At 47.0% G+C, this 21,901-nt stretch overlaps 1 protein-coding gene across 1 annotated transcript in view; it reads right to left on the minus strand.

Moving 5' to 3' along the window:
- The window catches only part of RNF150 (ring finger protein 150), a 117,781-nt gene extending 102,749 nt beyond the window's left edge, over nucleotides 1-15,032 (minus strand). The window contains exon 1 of the mRNA XM_056855377.1: nucleotides 14,570-15,032. Coding sequence (XP_056711355.1) covers nucleotides 14,570-15,032 — 463 coding nt within the window. The remainder of the gene's footprint in view (nucleotides 1-14,569) is intronic.
- Between the last annotated feature and the right edge of the window lie 6,869 nt (nucleotides 15,033-21,901).

Consider the following 21,901-nt stretch of genomic DNA (forward strand, 5'->3'; position numbering starts at 1 on the left):
TCTCTCCCTTCAACCATGCCGGGGGTATTCTGTCCTCCCCTCATCTGAGCCAGGAAATAAACTGGTTTTCATTCTCATGGAGTCCAAGATTCAAACACTCTGACATCTCCCGTGCAGGGAGGAATGTGGAGTTTTTCTCCCCATGAGAGCCAGCGTGGTGTAGTGGTTAAGAGCGGTGGTTTGGAGAGGTGGAGTCTGATCTGGAGAACAGGGTCTGATTCCCCCACTCCTCCACATGAGCGGTGGAGGCTAATCTGGTGAGCTGGATTTGTTTCTCCCGCTCCTACACACGAAGCCAGCTGGGTGACCTTGGGCTAGTCGCAGCTCTCTTAGCCTTACCTACCTCACAGGGTATCTGTTGTGGGGAGGGGAAGGGGAGGGCGATTGTAAGCCACCCTTAAGTGGTAGAGAAAGTGGGCATATAAAAACCAACTCTTCTCTTCTTCTTTCCTTCTGACCTCTTTGCTCTCTGCTGGGGGTTTGACCACCGGAATGAACATGGGTGTCCTCTGCAGACTCGGCCCCGTCTGAACACGCCTCATTTCCAAACACGCCAGAAGTCATTTATTTCCCCCACCCCATCCCTTCTTTCGAAGCAGCCACTTGCCTTGGAGAAAACCTGCTGGGGGGTCTGACTCCAAACACTTCCCGCCCCCAAATCCAGCCCCCTCTCCCCCCTGCCTTTCCTTGACTCACAATCCACTCAAGACCCATCCAGTCTCTCCCCTCCTCCCTCCCACCCACCCTGCAAATATGGATCCCTCGCGAGGCCTCCGCAATGCAGGGAATGGGCTGCATCTCCCCCCCACCCCCACCCCAGCCTTCTGCAGAGAGGAAGGAGGAAAGAGGAGAGCCAGACGGAGCAGTCCACCCACTCCCAGGCTTTTCGGTGTTTGTGTGGGTGTGGGGGTGTCTTTCTTCTCCCGGATTGGGGCCAGCATCTGACCTCCCTTGCATTTCCCTTCCCCCCCACCGCCACCTTTCCCACCCTCGAGTATCCCCCCCCAACCCATCCTCAGGATCCCCCTTGACCCACTTGGGAGGAGCTGCTGCTGCTTTTCCATGCGTCAGAACAACAAAGGCGCGGGCTCTGGGTAAGAAGGAAGTGGCCTCTCTCTAGGGTTTCAGACTCGTTGGCCTTCTGGGGGGTGGGGCTGAGACAGCCAATCGAGGTGACCCTCCGCCCAAGCGGGGATGCAAAGCACAGGCACAGCCCCCACGCGCCCCCTTTTCTCTCTCTGCAAAACAGGCTGGGGGCCGTATTAAACCGGCCCAGGGGCCGCAATTGACCCCCGGGCCTGACTTTGGACATGACTGCTCTATATGATACCCCTTCAAGTACTTGAAGATGGTTATCATATCCCCTCTCAGTCTTCTCCTCTTCAGGCTAAACATACCCAGCTCCTTCAACCTTTCCTCATAGGACTTGGTCTCCAGACCCCTCACCATCTTTGTTGCCCTCCTCTGGACACGTTCCAGCTTGTCTACATCTTTCTTAAAGACAAGTCTCCTCCATTCTATAATTATGCATGTGATTTTTCCTACCTAAATGCAGAACTTTACATTTATCTTCGTTGAAGTGCATTTTATTAGTTTTAGCCCAATTCTCCAGCCTGTCAAGATCATCCTGTATCCTTGCTCTATCTTCTACCATATTTGCTACCCCTCCCAATTTAGTATCATCTGCAAATCTAATAAGCGTCCCCTCTATTCCTTCATCCAAATCATTTATAAAGGTATTGAACAACACAGGGTCAAGGACTGAATCCTGAAGCACTCCACTAATCACTTTTCTCCAAGTGGATGAGGAACCATTAACAAGCACTCTTTGGGTGCGATCTGTCAACCAGTTATAGATCCACCTAACAGAAATAGGATCATGTGGTTACAGTGCCAGACTTGGATCTAGGAAACCCAGGTTTGAATCTCCACTCTGCTATGGAAGCTTGCTGGGTGACCTTGGACCAGTCACATAATGTCAGCCTAATTTACCTCACAGGCTTGTTGTGAGTATTAAATGGGTCCCCAAATGAGAGGTGGTGCATAAATGAAGTAAATAAATTAATTCCCTCCCCCAGGCAGACTTTCTTTCCAAACCCTCAACCTTACATTTCCTTCCATGACAGAGTCACTCGATCTCCCACAGACACTTTTTGCTCCATTCCCTGTCTTTTCCCCTTTCCCTTTTTTGCTTCCCTCCTCTCCAACCTTCCCTCTATCACTCCTATTTTTCCTTTTTTAAAATGTCTCTCTTTCCTCCACTCCCCCATGCTGACACTAACCAAGGATTGGAAAGCTTGACACTGCTGTTTGGGGGTTGTCTAGCAACTTTCAAAATGACCACCAATATTACACACTGTAGCCGCATGGGATCTTGGTGGCATTATTATCTTAAGGAAGCAGGCATTGCTTTTAATATTCATTTCTATTTTTTAAAACATTTCATATTATTCTGAAAAACCTGAGGCTTCCCCAAGCTTGTATAATAATCCCCTCTAGCTGCTCACGGCCCCATCGTGTGGATTCTTTGATCCATACTCTAAGGCGATTGTCCAGAATAAGATATTATTATTATTATTATTACATGCATACAGACACACACACACACAATGCAAACTTCTCAATATGCATAACCCTTCAGTGAAAGTGCCACTGCTCTATTTGTGCATACTGGCAACCACTTGTAGTAAAGACTTCCAAAGAATGCCCAGTTTTAGTAACCTGCACAAGTAAACAACTTAAACTGTTGCAGACAAATATACAGAAAATGTGGTGATCATTGCTTTCAATTATGGTACCATACATTATGTGTGGTATAAAAACCACCACAAAACGAGTGAGCTGGAATTAAAACCCCAGCTCCAAATATTTTTAACTTTCTTTAGCCTTTTTGTGGGATTTAACAAAATTCATTTCCCCCCTATACATATAATCTCAAAAAATAACCTTCTATAAGGGCTGAAACTTCCAGAAACTTCCTCGTTTTTGGTTTTTAAGAGAATTTAAAGAAACACCCAGCAAGGGAACATTTCAATTTGGTGAGTGCTGCCAAAAGGTACAAGAGAAAGGTCTGGTCTTGAAGACTCTGGAAATACTATCCACCTCTATAATTTTCTGAATCTATGGTCTTACCAATGAACAGATTCAGAAAGATGGATAGGTATACAAACATCTTTTACGGGGAAATGTCACCACAAGGAAAAATTCCATTTGATTATTTTCAAAACAAAGACACCCTTCATCCACTGAGAGCTAACATAGCATTTCCAAAGTTTATCTCATGAATTCAACTACATTAGAATACATTTATAAGAATATAGGACCACTGTCGAATCCACTGAAACCATAATCTCATGAAGACATTTTGCCGAAGAAATTACCATATGAACACACCCACACTTGGGATTTCTCAGCATCTGAAGTAACAAAGCGTGGCTTTCATATTAATATGTTAACACTACTGGTAAAGGTTAATGTAATTAAAACACAGCTATTTCTTTATACATTATGTATGAGAATTAAGAATGTCATTTCTGTATAAGGCTTCACATTTTCATTGTGAAACAAACATGTGAAGTTGGGACATTATTTTTCAAAATACGTACAAGTAAACTAAACTAGTAAGAGAAATCGATCCATCCTGATTTATTTAAGAAAAGCTCACTGGTGCTACAGAAGACACTTCAGCAAAAGACTGTTCCTCGGAATCGTAACAGAAAAAGAAGCACTACAATTATGATCATTTTAAGTGGCCATAAACGCTAATCACAGAACACTAAATTCTGTTGTTGTTTTTTAAATTAAATAGATGCCAAACCCATCCAACAGACCAATATAAATTCATGATACAAAGGGTATTGAAATGAAAACTAATTGGCCTTGGCCTTATTTTTTATCTCCTAGTAACTGGTGCTACCATTTTATTGCTCCTTGTACAGGTATTCTGAACACTATAAGTATACAAGTGGGAGGCTGACGAGACTCGTGGGGGGTGTCCCATCTCTCCCCCTTCAGACTGATTTTGTACTCTTTTTGGAAAATCACTGCAAGACTTACAGATTCCCCTGAAGAAGCCTCTTGGTGAAATGTGTAGGGTATTTTGAGAATTTTAACTGAGTAATAAAATATATTTTTACTTTATTTTGCACCATAAGTCTTGGCCTTATTTTTTATCTCCCAGAATACCTTTACAACACTGTGGACTTGGTTGACATGTGTAATTCATTTTAATCTACAGACCAATGGCTGAATCACACATGTCAAGTCAACAAATAATTTTCCTTCCCACAGCCCCTCCTAATATTACCAAGTAGAGAAATGCTCGGAGAAACTTAATGTGTCAACCTTTATGGTGTTTGTATTAATGCATGCTATAATGCTACTATTATGCCAATAAAGGTTTATGTATGTATGTAATATGTCAACCAGTGGCAGATGATCTTTACAGAATCATGCTTCATTGTGATTTTCACCAAAAGCAACAATTTGCTGTGGTTTCAGCACACCAACAATGTTAGCAGAGTGTTTCTTTGTAGTGCCAATTCAAGTTAAGTAATGAACAGCATTACAACATGCACGTTCTTAGCTCAATTGCCATCTCTCAGATCCCAGATTTTCATATTAAGCAAATTATGCATGGTGTATGTGCCATCAGAACATTCTACATTAGCATATCTTATTTGTGTTTTACCCAGCAGAGGCTTTACTGCTGTACTAGCCAGTTACCTATGACTGGAGAAAGAAAAAGAAGTGGACAGTCTTCCCATGAACTATTTTTATGGTCACGGAAAACAAGCACTCTCAGATAATCCTGGTACCCTTGTCAAAGAGCTCAGCAACACTTGCTGGAGAAAAGGGCTTCTTTGTCCTACTGGCACTACTTCTCCTCCTGTAGAGTGTCTCCAGACACTCGTCCACCCTCTGTTAATATGAGCAGAAAAGGATGTTTACCACACTGAAAACACTACAAAAGCCATGTAATGCTCTCGAGGATCTAAGCCAAATAAAACCGGGAAAGGTATTATGCATGAGCACAAAAAGGAGGCAGGAAGCTTGTCTCAACTGCAAGCAACAAAAGAGTATAATCTGCTTTATGTTTTAAGTCCTCCAACAGAAAAATACAGTTGGCGAAACAAATGCAGCAACCAAGGAGGAGGAACTTATTCTCATGCAGATGGCAAACCGTTCCATAAAATAAACCATTGTAATGAGTGCACAGAGATACGGAGAAAGGAGCATGCCCTACACTAAACTTTCCTTTTACATTTGCAGGTCTTATGTCCCCTCCCCACAATATTTTTAGTACTCTTCTGCAGCAGTCACACCATACTTCCTCCTTACCCATGGCCTGTTTGATAATGGATAATGGATAATGGACAACTGGATAATAAAAGCTGGGAATTATTCAGAAAGTATCCTGGTTTCTGCTTCTGTGCTCCTGCCATAAGTAATCTTGCTGTCTTCTTAAAGCTTCTGAAGATTCTGGCCAACAACCGCCAATTCACTGCCAATTCCCTTCGTCTACCAATTCTAGCAAAGTTCTCCTCCTTCTCTTTTGTTGGTCAGTGTAGAAGATAGAAGGACTTTTCACTGCTTCCCTTATTTGCTGGGAGACCACAGGCTTTAACTTCACTGGCCAGAACAAAAGAAGAGTAGGAAGAAAGAATTCTTTACTAATGTACAAGGAGACAAAGCTTTCATAGTTTTTCCAGCATCAAGACACTGAGCAACCACTTGAACAGAGGCATGTCAACTGCCACAGAACCTACATGTAGCTCTTGTACAAGAGCTTGCAGAACATTGCTTACTGGTGCTTTTTCTCCCACTCATTGATCCATCTCAATGTAACTTTAGGTCTAGCACAAGTGGAAATGCAAGAAAAAGACAGCAGTAGCTGCTTGTACTAAGACGGACTTAACGTACATGTACTTATGTTTCTACAAGATCTTGTACAACCAATTTCTAGACACTAATAATACAGAGAGGAAAGATCCTGTGCAAGCAGAACTGCATTAGGTCTGCATGGGGAGTGGCTCAGTGGTAGAGCATCTGCTTAGCATGCAGGTTCAATCCCCAGCATCTCCAGTTAAGGGACCAGGCAAGTACATGATGTGAAAGACCTCTGCTGGAGACCCTGAAGAGCAGCTGCCAGTCTGCATAGACAATACTGACTTTGATGGGCCAAGGGACTTATTCAGTATAAGGCAGCTTCATGAGTTCAAGTTCATGTATGTTCAACTCTATTTTTAATGGCATGCTCCATCTTCCATGGCTCAGAGGATAAAACATTTCATCCCAGGATGGCTAACAGCCTCCAGACAAACTTTCAGGATAAAAACAGAATGTTGGATTACAACAGACATGCTACATATATTCTACAACACAATGCTATGGTATTCCAAACAGCACTGTGACATCCCTTCTCTTCTCACACAAAGTGCCTATCACCCTCCACAACGTCTCGTGCTCAAGTTCAGGGTTACAAAGTAGGTTGCCTCTTTAAAAATATAGAGAGAGCCATGATGATTTCAACATGGAAGGCTTTAAGAGGGGAGTGGACATATTCATGGAGGAAAGGGGCATTCGTGGCTATTAGTTAAAATGGATACTCGTCATGCTACATACCTATTCTCTCCAGGATCAGAGGAGCATGCCTATTTTACTAGGTGCTGTGGAACACAGGCAGGATGGTGCTGCTGCCATCGTCTTGTTTGTGGCTTCCTAGAGGCACCTGGTTGGCCACTGTGTGAACAGACTGCTGGACTTGATGGGCCTTGTTCTGATCGAGCAGGGCCTTTCTTATGTTCTTCTGTTCTTAACTCTCAGGTTCTCTCGCTCACAGAGACATCAGCAGATAAGAGTAGCCAGCCCCCTCTAATAATTTCCCCTCACTCAAACACTGCACAGAGTTACTGGGGCTGTGGACAAACACAGCTTCATTCACATGCTGCCACCATCTATTCATATCCAAATACACACACACACACACCCCGAGATCTTAGCCTGTGTGAGTGTGTGCTTCTTTCCCTGAGACAACCAGCCCACACAGTTAAACAAACAAGAAGTTAACTTTTATTTATGGTTTGAACATACCGCTGAAGAAAGTTAGGTAGATGTTACAAAGTTCTTTTCCACTGAGCTTTTGAATTGTTCCCCTGGTCCAGCATTTGGGATCTTGTGTTACAAACTTTTCTTTCCAGTTAGTTTTAAGCTACTTTTCATCACAGTTTCACTCAGCCAGACCCACTCTCAACTCCCTCACGGCCACCTGCTTAACTGCTCCCCTAACAGCTCTGTTCCAACTGTCTCTCTTAGGGAGAGTCACAAGCATGTCGCCCAGCCCCCCTCCCATTTTATACTCATGGTGCCCCACTCTTGGTGCCCCGCCTTCTCTTGCAGATAGCCTTTCCTCCTGACTGATGTGGATGAGTCCCACAGTCACCCAGAGCTAATGAGCTGAGGCTGCCGTTCACACGCAGGCATATGAAATGGAGAACAGAGCTGTGCATTTCCATTGCCCCGTGCAAGAACTACCCACTTCTGCCCAAGGGCATGGTCTGAAAGCACACAGTACAGCCACAATGTGAAAATTAACTAGGTCTGCTTCTTGTTAGTGACTGGATGGGAGATGCCTGAGAATCCTATGCATGCATTGAAATAAATGTAATAAATAAAAAATAAATCCCTCCCTCGACATCCAGCTTCTCCTCTAAAAGAGGTTTTCCATGGATGCATCTGAGTGTTCTTCCTACGTAGGTTTGCACAGAAATTAAAAAAAAAGAAAAGACAGAAAAACATTCCAATGTAATGTTTTCCACATGAAAAATAAACATGGAAGACATTATACCAGAGCCAGCCATGAAGGGAATTATCATCTCAGCAACTGTCAATAGGAAGCAAGGCTTCACAGTCTATAAAATGCTGCTCAGACTTGGGAGACAATTCATAAGACATAAATGGCCATAAGCTACTTTTTAAGAAAAGCCAGAACGTAAGTGCACAGAACCTCCCGGGGATACATCAGCAACGGCCAAGGCTAATGGGAATCAGGCACCAGTTTCTCTGGTAGTCACAGACTTCAGGTTTCAAGCTCTGCTTTGGACTTACCGGTAACTAGATTTACAGTTCAGGTGAAGCTGACAATGAATTTCTCTTCCACAGTTTGCCTGTCCTTAGGGACGTTACTGAATTTCCCACTGTCTGAACAGAAAAATCACGACTTTTATATTAGTTTCTCCCTTGTGTAAATCAGACCTGAGCTTTACTTTCACACCCTTTTCTGTTCCTTGCGTCAAACATTTCCCATTCAACTTAACACCTTTTTCGGCATTATTCTTGAGTTATTCATGTAAAAATGATGTTAAAAAGGTGTAAAAATGGCAACAAACCAACCAGTACTAAATTCAAAAGAAAGAAAAAAGAAATTAAAAGGCATATTTCCCATCTCTACCTCATCCTACTGAATTTCAGCTCCTAGACAAGTAAACTGCAGAGGCCTTTTGCCTTTTGTGCACTGGCCCGTACATAGTCCATCCCCTTAAAGACAGCAACATTACTACCCCCGCCCCAAACCCAGGCTAAAAGTAAAACAAAAATTAAAATCCAGCAAGAACTCACTGCAAAGGCCACTGTGGTATTGTGACTAGAGCGTTGGGGAAAAACTGGTTCAAATGTCAACTCGGAACCTAACAACTTGTCCCTAGTTGGGTAGAGGAAGAGCGCTTTCACACATGCCAAATAATGCATTTTCAATCCATTTTGCAGCTGGATTTTACTGTGTGAAACGTCACTTGCAAACGATCATTAAAGTGGATTGAAAGTGGATTGAAAGTGCATTATTCAGGATGTGTGAAAGCACCCAAAGTGTGTTCTGAAGTTCCATGTGACCCAAGCATGAGCACTTCAGAGTAGGCTGGGGACTGAAACATATGGAAAGGGGAAGCTTAGAACTCCCCATGTTACATTTTCTTGATCTGAAATGAACCAGAGGGAACTATTTGCCCCACTGGGAGCTGAATCCCCCAGTGCCGTTTCAGGTTGTGAAACAGGACAGGAGAAATGTGTAATCTCTCTTTGCTTGCTGTGATCTCCATTCAAGTTGGATCATCATCGCCACAGCGTAAGCATGATAATGCCCTCTCACCTATGTTCAGTAGCATTTGCTTCAGGTTTTCCTCTACTTGCAATCCATCTGTCCAACCACTTCATTGCCCTAAGCTCCTTGGTAAACCAGGAGCAGGAGGGAAGAGGGCACACAGGAGCAATTGTGTTCACTGCCCAGGTCATCTCTCTATTCCACAGGTCAACCAGGGTTGTGACAGAAAAGCCAAACTTTCAGATGGAACCCCCCCCCCCAAAAAAAAACATTAGAAAGCCCTCCAGATCTATCAGCCTCCTGGGGTAGTCCATCCTAACCCGCCACCCACCTGTACAGAAGTTTTGAGTCACCAGGCACTGGTTGGCCCATGAAAAGGACAGAGTGGAAAATTCCCCCATTACCAAATCACATACTTTGGACCAGAGAAACCAGATCAAGAGCATGTCCTGCTATATATGCAGAGACCAGAATGTTATGGGATAGCCTCATGATTGTCATGGTAGCCACAAAATGCTGAGCTGCTCCCTTCAGGTCAGCATTCGCATTAACATTGAAGCCCTCCAAAAAATAAGCCTTAGGGTCCTCAACATTAAAACCAAGACTACCTTCATAAGCTCAGGCGGGAGACGGTTGAGCAGTGGGTTGGGTAGTACAAAAGAATCCCTATTCTGTCCTGAGTCCCCAGAATCAGGTATATACACTCAGAATTGGTACTCTGGGTAGCAAAGCACCTAATGAGTGCCAACGAGGCCCAACAGACCACAGCCATTCCCCCTCTCCACCAAGCCTAGTCTGACGCTGTACCAGGAAACTTGAGGGAAGGCAGAACTGGGAGAGAGCCACCCCTTCCTCTTCATCCACCCAGGTCTCTGTGATATATATGATGTCAGACTGACCTGGCATTCAGCAAGATTAACAGGATACCCCTGGTTGAGACTGGCACAAGGGACGGTCACAGTTTGATGATTCCTTCTTCTCCCACCACCAAAGCTCCCTCTGCCCACCAGTACTACAACAGCAGAACTTTGTCTGCCTCCAGTAACATACAGATACCCAGGTACATAACGGTATAAAATTCCTCCAGCAGCAGCCCACTACTATTGGTGGACCACCCGGGAATACAGTCCATCTATGAGGTCTTGTTCGTGGATGTTGAATGGAATATCCTTCTGAACCACCTGTGGTCCACTTCCAGTCTTCTGGACTACTGTGGCTGATGACAGCATTCCATCATGATATGTTGCTGCTGCTTGCGGGGCCACAGGCGAAGGCCAATCGCTCTTCAGCGCAGTAGTTAGTTAGGATGCACCAGTGCAGTGCAGCAACGAGGTGCGCAAGGGAAGAGGTCAACAGTCTAAATCTTGTTTCAGCCATCAATCCACTGGATGGATTAAGGCAAACCATTAACTCGCAGCCCCTGCGATATGACAATGGTCGGATCCAAGGAGGCCTATATATGAGTGGGAAGTGGTTCCAGTCACCAGGAAGAGTTACCAATTTTCTTTTCCAACTGCAATGCTTGGTGCCTAATTGAATTCCATTCCTGACATTCAAGAGCAGCTTTGTGAGTGGTTATGGTGAGAAGGGGAGAGCTGAAAAGACCCAGTGCACAAGTGGAACACTGTGATCTTTGGAATTCACCCAACAATACTGACATAGCCAAGTTGTTGAAAGATATGCAATATGGGGATAATGCCACCAATCTGCATTTCAGGGTTGTTTTAGGTATCACTGAAATGACACAGTGCTGTCTGTTGTGAAGTATTACTTTGAAACAGATTACTGTTTAGCTTTCTATGGACATAACCAGCAATCAATTCCGCGTTTAAAAATTAACATCTAAAAATACAAAATTTTAAGTAAATGAGGCTGCAGCTAACAGATAAGATTACAAACATTTTTTTTTACAAGCACAGGGATGTAAGTAATTCATTTAGGATTTTTAACCTTTACATTATTAACATCCACTACTTCCCTACAGACTATTAACTGAACCAACATTCCGATTTCAGAAACTCGCTCCCATAACTTGTTTAAGCAACGTTTGCTTGAGATCAACAGTTCCATCATTCATTTTCTGATGAACTGAAAGCTGCAGAGCCTAAAAAGACATAGACCCATATGGAACTCATAAGGAGACATTTTAGGAAGATTCAAAGATCCCTGGAAACCATTACAGTAAATCCAAGCAATATGCATGATTTAAAAATAAAATATTTTCTGCTCCAGGCCTTTAGTTCAAACAGATCCATTGTTCAAAAAAATAGCAGCCTGTGCGCTCTACTATAGGAAAATCTAAACGTTAAACGTATGAAGTTGCCTTATACTGAATCAGACCCTTGGTCCATCGAAGTCAGTATTGTCTACTCAGACCGGCAGCGGCTCTCCAGGGTCTCAGGCAGAGGTCTTTCACATCACCTACTTGCCTAGTCCCTTTAACTGGAGATTCCAGGGACTGAACCTGGGACCTTCTGCATGCCAAGCAGATGCTCTAACACTGAGCCATAAAGGTGTAAGGTGGCCTACACAGTAGCTTCGGTCTGTGATGGAGAACGAGACACAACTTCAGACTCCCACGAAGCAAGTCAAAGAATTTGTTTTCGTGTGATCTTCATCTGGGACAGGGTGTGAGGAGGCCCAGAGGGAATCTTTGCCAGGACGGTTCTGGACAGCCTTGCAGCAGCTGCTGCCTCACACTATTAATGCAAAAAGTTCAAAAATTTCCCATGTCTGTTTACTGGAACTAAGTCCACTAAGTTCACTAGGACCTCCTTTTTACTAAAGAGATGTGCACAGGATTGCAGTCTAAAAGTCACTGAAATAAAAAGTCACGTTTTGCAATCAACCAACCACTCCTTGCTCCTGCTTCCTCTCTAATCTGAATAATCAATCCCGTACCCACTTCCTTGGAAATAAGTCCCACTGAACTCAGTGCCATTCACTTCTGAGCAAACGTATTGACCGTTATACAATAAATTGGCAAGAAAACAACTGGGTCTGGATAGGGAGATACGTGCAATCTAGAACGAGTAAGTAGAACTCGACCCTCAGCAGAAAGGTCTTCTAGAATAAAACGCAAATCGCCCTTGGAAAGACTCAGGTCTTGTGCGTGCTGTTGTGTTTGATTCTTTTTCTAACTCAATTCGTTCTGAAAAGCTATAATTTGTTAAAAACAACAACAACACTGTGGTTCCATCATGAAGCAAGAATGAAGCCTGTTCTTGCACTGGTGTTATTTTGTGATATCTTCTCACAGGACAACAGAATAAACTCCAGAAGCACCCTCACCTAACATCAGAGCCATGTGTATTCCAAAGGCAACAGAAAACAAAGCCTTCATGGCAGACAGAAATATGCATGTGTGTAATTACAAGAAACAGCATGGAACCCTCCATGCCACAGGAACAGCACACGCTGTAGGAAGATTGCATGTCCTGTGTGAAATCTTTTCCTAATTAACTTACGTGCATTCCTAGAATAGCTCATTCCTCAGTGACATTCTTCCACAACCAGAATAACTAAAACCAAAGAAATCAACTAAATGTTTCCATTCCACATTCCAACCACAAGCCCCCAGGAAGTGATCCCAAACTCCCAGCCTCCCCACTACACTGGAAAATGCATGGTTTTAGAAGCCTGCTTACTGTCCCTAGCATTGGTTCTTTGCAACAGGGCTAGAAAAGAAGGTTTGCAATATGTGCAGAACAAGTGATGGGAGAAAAACATATTTACATCTGGGGGAAGAACTCATGCATGACACAGAAGGAAAAGGGGCTCATCACAAGCAAATGAAGCCTAAGTAAATACAAGCAGATGCAAGAGCAAATGAAACATCGGCGTGTGAAGAACCTCAGAAAGTAATGCCCCATCTGGAATGCCCCCCCCCAAAGTTGAGAGGGATACCGAAGAACAAGATGCAGGAAGACTCTCTGGACCAGTTCATTTGGCTCAGAACCCCCCATTTTCTTTTCTGCCATTTGCAAGAGCAAAGTTGCCCTTTCATCTCCTCACTGTCCTTTTGATACCCTGCATAGACCCTATGACCCCACCACCACCCCCTTTGTCCCAGCTGCAGCAGGTCCACCCTCCCCTTCTTGCTCGTATTCAAAAGCCTCCTGGCACCCATTGTCATTCCGTTTCCATTTCAGTCAACAGCCGACCCTCCATCCCTCTCACAGCCCACCCCCACCCCGTTTGAGCATAGGCCTGTTTTCCCAACACCTCAACGCCAGGGATGAGGGGGGGGGGGAGAGAAACAACCCAAATTGGCCTCCTGGCTTTCCCTGAGCAGGATCTCCGGATATTAACCTGGGCCGTGACTGGGCTATTAATAACATAGAGTTATAACAGTTGGAAGGGACCACTAGGGTCATCTAGTTCAACCCCTTGCTCATTGCAGGAAATCCACAACCACCTCCACCCCACACATACCCCGTGACCCCTACTCCATGCCCAGAAGATGGCCAAGGTGCCCTCCCTCTCATGATCTGCCTAAGGTCACAGAATCAGCATTGCTGACAGATGGCCCTCTAGCCAATGCTTAAAAACCTCCAGGGGAAGGAGAGCTGACCACCTCCCGAGGAAGCCTGTTCCACCGGAACCGCTCTAACTGTTATTAAATTTTTCCTAATGTCTAGACCGTGGGTTCTCAACAAGGGGGGAATTCCCCCCCAGGGGGGAATTTTAGGGTTCCAGGGGGGGGGAATGGGGACCACTGTTCAGCCAAGTGTGGTGTCCCATGTAATTATGTACAATCTGTAAAATTGTAGAAAAGAGCAAGAGTCCAGTAGCACCTTAAAGACTAACAAAAATACTTAGTAGTGGAAAAGAGCAAGAGTCCAGTAGCACCTTAAAGACTAACAAAAACATTTAGTAGTCGAAAAGAGCAAGAGTCCAGTAGCACCTTAAAGACGAACAAAAATATTTAGTAGTCGAAAAGAGCAAGAGTCCAGCAGCACCTTAAAGACGAACAAAAATATTTAGTAGTCGAAAAGAGCAAGAGTCCAGCAGCACCTTAAAGACTAACAAAAATATTTAGTAGTCGAAAAGAGCAAGAGTCCAGCAGCACCTTAAAGATTAACAAAAATATTTTCGGGCAGGGTATGAGTGAAAGCTAGTAGTCGAAAAGAGCAAGAGTCCAGTAGCACCTTAAAGACTAACACAAATATTCTCTTTCGCTCATACCCTGCTAGAAAATTTAATAGAATATTTGTGTTAGTCTTTAAGGTGCCACTGGACTCTTGCTCTTTTCGACTACTGCAGACAGACTAACCCGGCTACCCACTGCAAAATTGCAGTTTGTTTTTCATTTAATCTGCGGCATTCAACATCTTGGGAAGGGGGGGCATTATATTCTGAGCAATGGTGAAAGGGGGGAACGGAGCAAAAAAAGGGTTGAGGACCGCTGGTCGAGACACCTGGGGAGCCTGGCCGGGGAGTCCTGGGGAGGGGGGGGGCGGTCCTGCAGCTCACCTGCGTGGGGCATGGTGATGGTGTCGTTGGCGCTGCCGGAGCCCACGTTGTAGATGACGACGGCCGAGGCGTTCTGGGCGGCGGCGTGGCGGATCTTGTCGCGGAAGGTGCAGTTGCCCTTGGGGATGAGGGCGACCCAGCCCTTGCCGGCGGCCGGCGCGGCGAAGCGGGCGTGGGGGTCGCAGGCCTGCCGCTCGGCGGCCGAGGCGGTCATCACCACCTGGCCGCGGGCGTCCTGCTTGGGCGAGTGTTCCCCGTAGCGGCCGCACTCGCTCTTCTCGCTGCGCACCTCGCCGCCGCCGCCGCCGCCGGGCTCGGGGTAGGTGATGTTGACGAAGGCCGTGTACCACTCCTCCTTCTCGGCCACGGTGAAGTCCAGGCACAGCAGATGCACGAAACAAAAGGAGAGCAGCCATGTCGACAGGGCCAGGCTGCGGCACGCGCCCATCACCGACGCGGCCATCGTCGCCCGCCCGGCCGCCTGGCGCTCCGCATGGGACGCGAGGGAGACGGGGACGCAGGGAGGGAGGGAGGGAAGGAGCGCGCGCGCGCACGTGGGGGGGGGACGACGCGCGCGCGCCGGCCCGGCAGCCCCCGCCTCGCCTCACCTCAGCTCCCCGAGCCAGCCGGCATGCCCGCTTTTCCCCCCCCTCCCAACTGTCTCTGTCTCCCCCCCCTCCCAACTGTCTCCCCCCCCTCCCAACTGTCTCCCCCCCCCCAACTGTCTCCCCCTATCGGGCTCCACAGAAGGAAAGGAAACGGCCTAGCGTGGCGTCCGCCGCCCGGCTTCTCTCGGGGCGGCCCGGCGCCGCTCTCAGCCCCGGCGGGGCTCCTGCTGCCGCAAGCCGGCCTCCCGGCGGCTCGAGGAGGAAGAAGAGCCCCTGAGGAGAAGCGGCCGTCCGCCCGCCTCGGCCGCGCCGCCGCCTGACTGTCCCATCCCTCCCCTCGCCCGGCCCGCCGCTTGGAGGTGAGGGGGGGGTGGAGAGAGAGAGAGAGAGAGAGAGAGAGAGAGAGAGAGAGAGAAGGGGACGGGGAGGGGGGGTCGTGCGCAGGAGGAGCTTCGGCGTGATGTCAAAGAGCGCCGGCTGGCTGGCTGGCTGGGCCCGGAGGCTGGGAGGCGACCCCTGCCGGCAGACGGAGGCACGGCAGGGAAGGCGCCGAGAGTGGGAGCGGGAGGGGCTCGCTCACGCCTTTGCTGCGTTGGCTCGGGCCCTGCTGGCCACTGGGGGCGGGTCACGGTTGAAGCCCGACCTGTGCAAAAAGATAATTCACAGTGGGTAGCCGGGTTAGTCTGTCTGCAGAAGTCGAAAAGAGCAAGAGTCCAGTAGCCCCTTAAAGACTAACAAAAATATTTTCTGGCTTTCGCTCATACCCTGCCAGAAAATATTTTTGTTCGTCTTTAAGGGGCTACTGGACTCTTGCTCTTTTCGACTACTAAATATTTTTGTTAGTCTTTAAGGTGCTGCTGGACTCTTGCTCTTTTCGACTACTAAATATTTTTGTTAGTCTTTAAGGTGCTGCTGGACTCTTGCTGTTTTCTACTACTGTGCAAAAAGGTCATTCGTAGGGTCGCCGTGGGTCGGAAGCGACTTGACAGCACTCAACGCACACAGACACAGTCCCCTGTGCAAGCACCCGGTCATAGAATCCTAGAGTTGGAAGGGGTCACCAGGGTCATCTAGTCCAACCCCCTGCACAATGCTGGAAATTCACAACTACCCTGTCACATTATGAGAAGACAAGAGTCACTAGAAAAGACAGTTGTGCTAGGAAAAGTTGAGGGCAGCAGAAAAAGAGGAAGACCCAACAAGAGATGGATGGACTCAATAAAGGAAGCCACAGCCCTAAATTTGCAAGACCTGAGCAAGGCTGTTAAGGATAGGACATTTTGAAGGACACCGATTCATAGGGTCGCCATGAGTCGGAAGCGACTTGACAGCACTTAACACACACACACAGTACCCTGTGCAAGACCCTGGTCATAGAATCATAAGAGTTGGAAGGGACCACCAGGGTCATCTAGTCCAACCCCCTGCACAATGCAGGATATTCACAACTTCCTCCCCCCCCACACCCCCAGCGACCCCTACTCCATGCCCAGAAGATGGCCAAGATGCCCTCCCTCTCATGATCTGCCTATGGTCATAGAATCAGCATTGGTGACAGATGGCCATCTAGCCTCTTCTTAAAAACCTCCAGAGAAGGAGAGCTTACCACCTCCCGAGGAAGCCTGTTCCACTGAGGAACCGCTCTGTTAGAAAATTCTTCCTAATGTCATTTCTGACCCATGGGGGGATGTCACATCCCGGCGTTTACTAGGCAGACTATGCTTGCAGGGTGGTTTGCCAGTGCCTTCCCTAGTGGTCCAAACTTTACCCCCAGCAAGCTGGATGCTCATTGTACCGACCTCGGAAGGATGGAAGGCTGAGTCAATCTTGAGCCGGCTTTCTGAAACCGACTTCCGTCAGGATCGAACTGAGGTCGTGAGCAGAGCTTGGACATCAGTACTGCAGCTTACCACTCTGCACCATGGGGCTCTGTGTACCTGTGCCCTTTTTTTACTGTCAAGTCACAGCTGACTTTTGGCGACCCCGATGGGGTTTTCAAGGCAAGAGATGTTCAGAGGTAGTTTGCCATTGCCTGCCTCTGCATCACACCTCTGGTATTCTTTGGTGGTCTCCCATCCAAATACTTGCCAAGGTTGAGGTTGAGAGCATGTGACTGGCCCAAGGTCATCCAGCAAGTTTTCATGGCAGAGTGGAGATTCAAGCCTGGGTTTCCAAGATCCTAGTTGGACACCCTAACCACTACACTAAATAGTTGCCCTATCAAGTTTAAATACACTAACTCATGTGTACCCTGACTGCACTGCTGCAGTGCACCCACCCAGCATGTGCTAACTCCATTGCTAGTGTGCTATTCTTATAAGAACAGTCGTAAGCATGTTCAAATGTGATCTGGTACACAGGGCAATGAGAGCTTTATCAATGGCCCGCCATCCTGAATCAACCAGAACTCAATGACTGCCTCATCTTCATAACCTCAAACTGCTGTCACATGTTTCTCATACTGTTCTTCCAATGAGCTCTGAGCAACACATGTAATTTTCCCCCTCCTCCATTTTATCATCACAACAACCTTGTGTGGAAGTATTGTCGAAGGCTTTCACAGTCAGAGTTCATTGGTTCTTGTAGGTTATCCGGGCTGTGTGACCGTGGTCTTGGTATTTTCTTTCCTGACGTTTCGCCAGCAGCTGTGGCAGGCATCTTCAGAGGAGTGGAAGGTTAGGCTGAAGACTGCCCACGTCCAGTGAGCTTGAAGGCAGATAGGGATTTGAACCCAGACCTCCCCAGGGCTAGTATGGTACCGTGCACACAACACCTCTAAGTTTGGCTCCTGTAACCAGTCTTCATTCAGAACTACCCCACAATCTTTATTCAACAGTTCGCTTATTTTGGTAAGGGGACTTAAAAATAGTCTCACCTTAATGCAAAAATAATCTTTTATCCCTAATGTCTGTATCTTTTGAACTAAAGCACATTCAACTTTTTCCCTCTTTTGAACTTCCCCCCCTTTTTTTCTTTTTAAGGGTAAAGGGGGCAGCTTACAATGGACTATCTATCTTCTGTTTACAGGGAAACCACATACAGGCCTTGGACAAAAAGGATGAGAAAAGTAGTATTCAGAAGAGTTGGTTTTTATGCTCTACCTTTAAGGAGTCTCAAAGCGGCCTACAATCACCCTCTCTTCCCCTTCCGAGAAAACTGACTAGCCCAAGGTCACCCAACAGGTTTCATGTGTAGGAATGGGGAAACAAACCTGGTTCATCAGATTAGAGTCCGCTGCTCTTAACCACTACACCACACTGGCTCTCTGATTCTTCTTCAAACTGATTCAGAAGTGTTATATCACCACTGAAGGAGTGAACTCCGTGAGAATTAAATCTGTAAATAAGAAGCCATCGATAAGGTGGGAAGAATGAAAACAGATCATGCCAAAAAACAGCAGGCACGAATCTCTCCCAAGTAATGATGTGTATGTAGGTTTGGAACAATTATTCTAGATCAAACAACACCAACAGAGATTTCATGCTGCCTGCGATCACCTTCAGGACAATAGTTTTCAATGGAGAGACTTCACACATCCAGCTATGAGTCATCAAGTGGTGAATCACCCTGTGATATTTGTGTGAATCAGCCCTTTGGGAGCAAGCTCTTGTACCCAAGAAAGTAACCTGTCATATGTATCGTGCACACAGCCTCTGCCGTTAGTCAGAGACTGGAGGAGGCTACAAAACCATGACTGCAGCCTCCAAACACAAGCTTGAATGATTGTAGACATTTTTCTGCAGCAATAAGGTTACAAGCATATCCGATATAGATCAGTTCACCTGGAGAAAATGGTCGCTTTGACAATTGGACTCTATGCCATTAAAGACCCTCCCCTCCCCAAACCCCGCCCTCCTCAGGCTCCGCCCCAAAAACCTCCCGCACGTGGTGAAGAGGGATCTGGCAACCCTAGTGGAGATGGAGCATCCTGACATCAGTTCTTCAGTCATTAAATGTGGCCTAGATTGCTCCCCCTTCTCATCCTACAAAGCAGTTGAAGAAAGCTCTCATATGCTTATTAGCTTCCTGTGGCTGCTGGTGTAAACCAAGTCTTGAGCTTAGAGATGTAAAATTTCTAGAACTGTTGAAGACACAGGGGAAATACTTCTACACACACACAAATGTTTCCTTTTTTTCCTGAGGCATCCCATCTCTAGATACAGTAGATAAAAAAGTTATACATCTATGCAAGTTATTAGTTTAAGCCTCTCATTTTTTCTTAATAGGTGCAATACCACCTTATTACTTAATCCTTTTACATGGCTATGTTGCATTGTTGTACCAAGTAAAGGGCCAGACTTCTCACAACACATAGAACATGTGAGAATATATACATTAAGACTGAGAGGGGATATGATAACCATCTTCAAGTACTTGAAGGGCTGTCATATAAAGGATGGTGCCAAGTTGTTTTCTGTTGCCCCAGAAGGTCGGACCAGAACCAACGGGTTAAAATTAAATCAAAAGAGTTTCCATCTAGACATTAGGAAGAATTCCCAACAGTTAGAGTGGTTCCTCGGTGGAACAGGCTTCCTCGGGAGGTGGTAAGCTCTCCTTCCCCTGGAGGTTTTTAAGCAGAGGCTAGATGGCCATCTGTCAGCAATGCTGATTCTATGACCTTAGGCAGATCATGAGAGGGAGGGCACCTTGGCCATCTTCTGGGCATGGAGTAGGGGTCACTGGGGGTGTGTGTGGGGTGGAGGTGGTTGTGGATTTCCTGCATTGAGCAAGGGGTTGGACTAGATGACCCTGGTGGTCACTTCCAACTCTATGATTCTATTATTCTAAGATCTATGCTGGCTTCCTCATAAGCTTTTTCTTGTTTCTGTCAGGGTTTAATTTCAACCAGGTCTCAACCTTGGAATCACTGTTCCTGATGGTAAACTGAATGGCCCCATGCTGATTGTGAAGGCATCAACAACAAGCCAGACACAGATGAAGGAGATACCCCAGAAAAATGGAGCTTTGTAAATTAATGACAAAAAATCTGCTTCCCCACCCTGATAAAGGACTACATATGTACCAGAAGGCATAGAATGTAGAGAACAATCGCCAAAGAAATAGAAGGCCGGTTCATAAGGGCTTATAAATCTTATAGAGATTTTTGAGTGTGGGGAGGAATTTTCCAAATAATTCCTCCCTTTTGCTGCCACAATTCGCTAATGTGTCAGTTCAGAATACCAAGGCCCAGTTCTAAACCACATGAAGCAATGATAATGATAGTGCCCCAAGCATGGGCAGAATAGTTCCTGTCACCACTGGGTAATCACAGCCAATATGATTGGGATTGGCAGTGAAAAACCAAAACAGTCAAGCTGCCAAAATATTATTATACACAGCTGCAGAGAAATCCTGAGAGAATCTTTGGCCTGATTCCAAAACTACTGCTCTTTCCAGCTGCAACTACACCCTCAATATGGACTGCGAATTCTTTTATTTGAGAGATGCACTACAGTTATTGGCTGTCCAATTCCTTTCTGTTGTATTAGAATTCCAGTTTAAAGTTCTTTGGTTTAACTCAGTGGTCGGCAAACTCATTAGTCAACAGAGCCAAATATCAACAGTACAACGATTGAGATTTCTTTTGAGAGCCACCGTCCTACCTGCTTGTCCCTTTAACTGGAGATGCCTTCTGCATGCCAAGCAGATGCTCCACCACTGACCCACAGGCCCTCCCAAACGGTGCAAGTGCAGACTTCCCCCCCCCGGGTTCCCAAGCCCCCCCAAATAAAACGGCAACCGAGGCTGGCTGCCCAACCCTCGGAGGCCCCCCGCCGCCGCCACCCCCCCCAGGAAGGGGGCTCCTCTCCGCCCCCCCCCACCCTCCCAGCCCTGGGCACTGGCAGGCGGTCGGCTTGAAAGGTCCAATGAGAGGAGAGATTCGGGGACCCCCCCCCCAATTGCACTCACATGAAGGCGCCTTATACTGAATCAGACCCTTGGTCCATCAAAGTCCATCGTGCCTGACCCCCACCCCCAGCCGACGGAGTCAGCCTCAGGGAGGGATTCCCCCGTGCCCCACTGCCGCCGCCCTCCCCTCCTTCCCGGGCCGGTTGGGCGAGGCGACAGCGGGAGCGCACGGGGCACGCAGCCCGCTCCGGCCCAGCGCGAGGCGGAGCCTGCCTCTCCCCCCTTGCAGCAGCAGCCTGGGTGGCCGGCCACCGCCTCTCTCCGCCGCCTCTGATCCCTCCCCGTCGGAGAGAGAGAGAGAGAGAGAGAGGAGGGGGGGCCGGGGGCACCGCCTCCCACTTGCCTGCTGGCTCCTCCCACCTGGGGCATGCTGGAGCCTGGCGGGAGCGCGGCGCCTCTGCCTGGCTGGGCACGGGGATGCGGAGGAGCCGCTGAGCTGACGGACGGGGGGTGGGGAGGTGGGGAGCCAGCTTCCTGGCCGGCTGGCGGGATCCCGCCGGCGGTTGGGCTGGGCCAGGAACTGCGGCCACCCGGGCCCCGGGGAGAGCCGCATTCAAGGGGCCAAAGAGCCGCATGCGGCTTGGGAGCCGCGGTTTGCCGACCACTGGTTTAACTCTTTGCAGCCTGTAGATAATTCTGCAAGTGATATCAACGCCCCTCATCATATGGCTTGATTTGAAACATCTTTTCTTTTCTTATAATTTTTATTTTTATATAAAGGGGTACAGAAAAAAGAAAACAAGGGGGAAAAGATGGGGGAAATCAAAGAAATAAATATGTCTGTGCCCAAGCTTCAATGTAATAATAATAATAA

Source organism: Euleptes europaea, chromosome 9, assembly GCF_029931775.1.
Source record: "Euleptes europaea isolate rEulEur1 chromosome 9, rEulEur1.hap1, whole genome shotgun sequence".
Classification (NCBI taxonomy): domain Eukaryota; kingdom Metazoa; phylum Chordata; class Lepidosauria; order Squamata; family Sphaerodactylidae; genus Euleptes; species Euleptes europaea.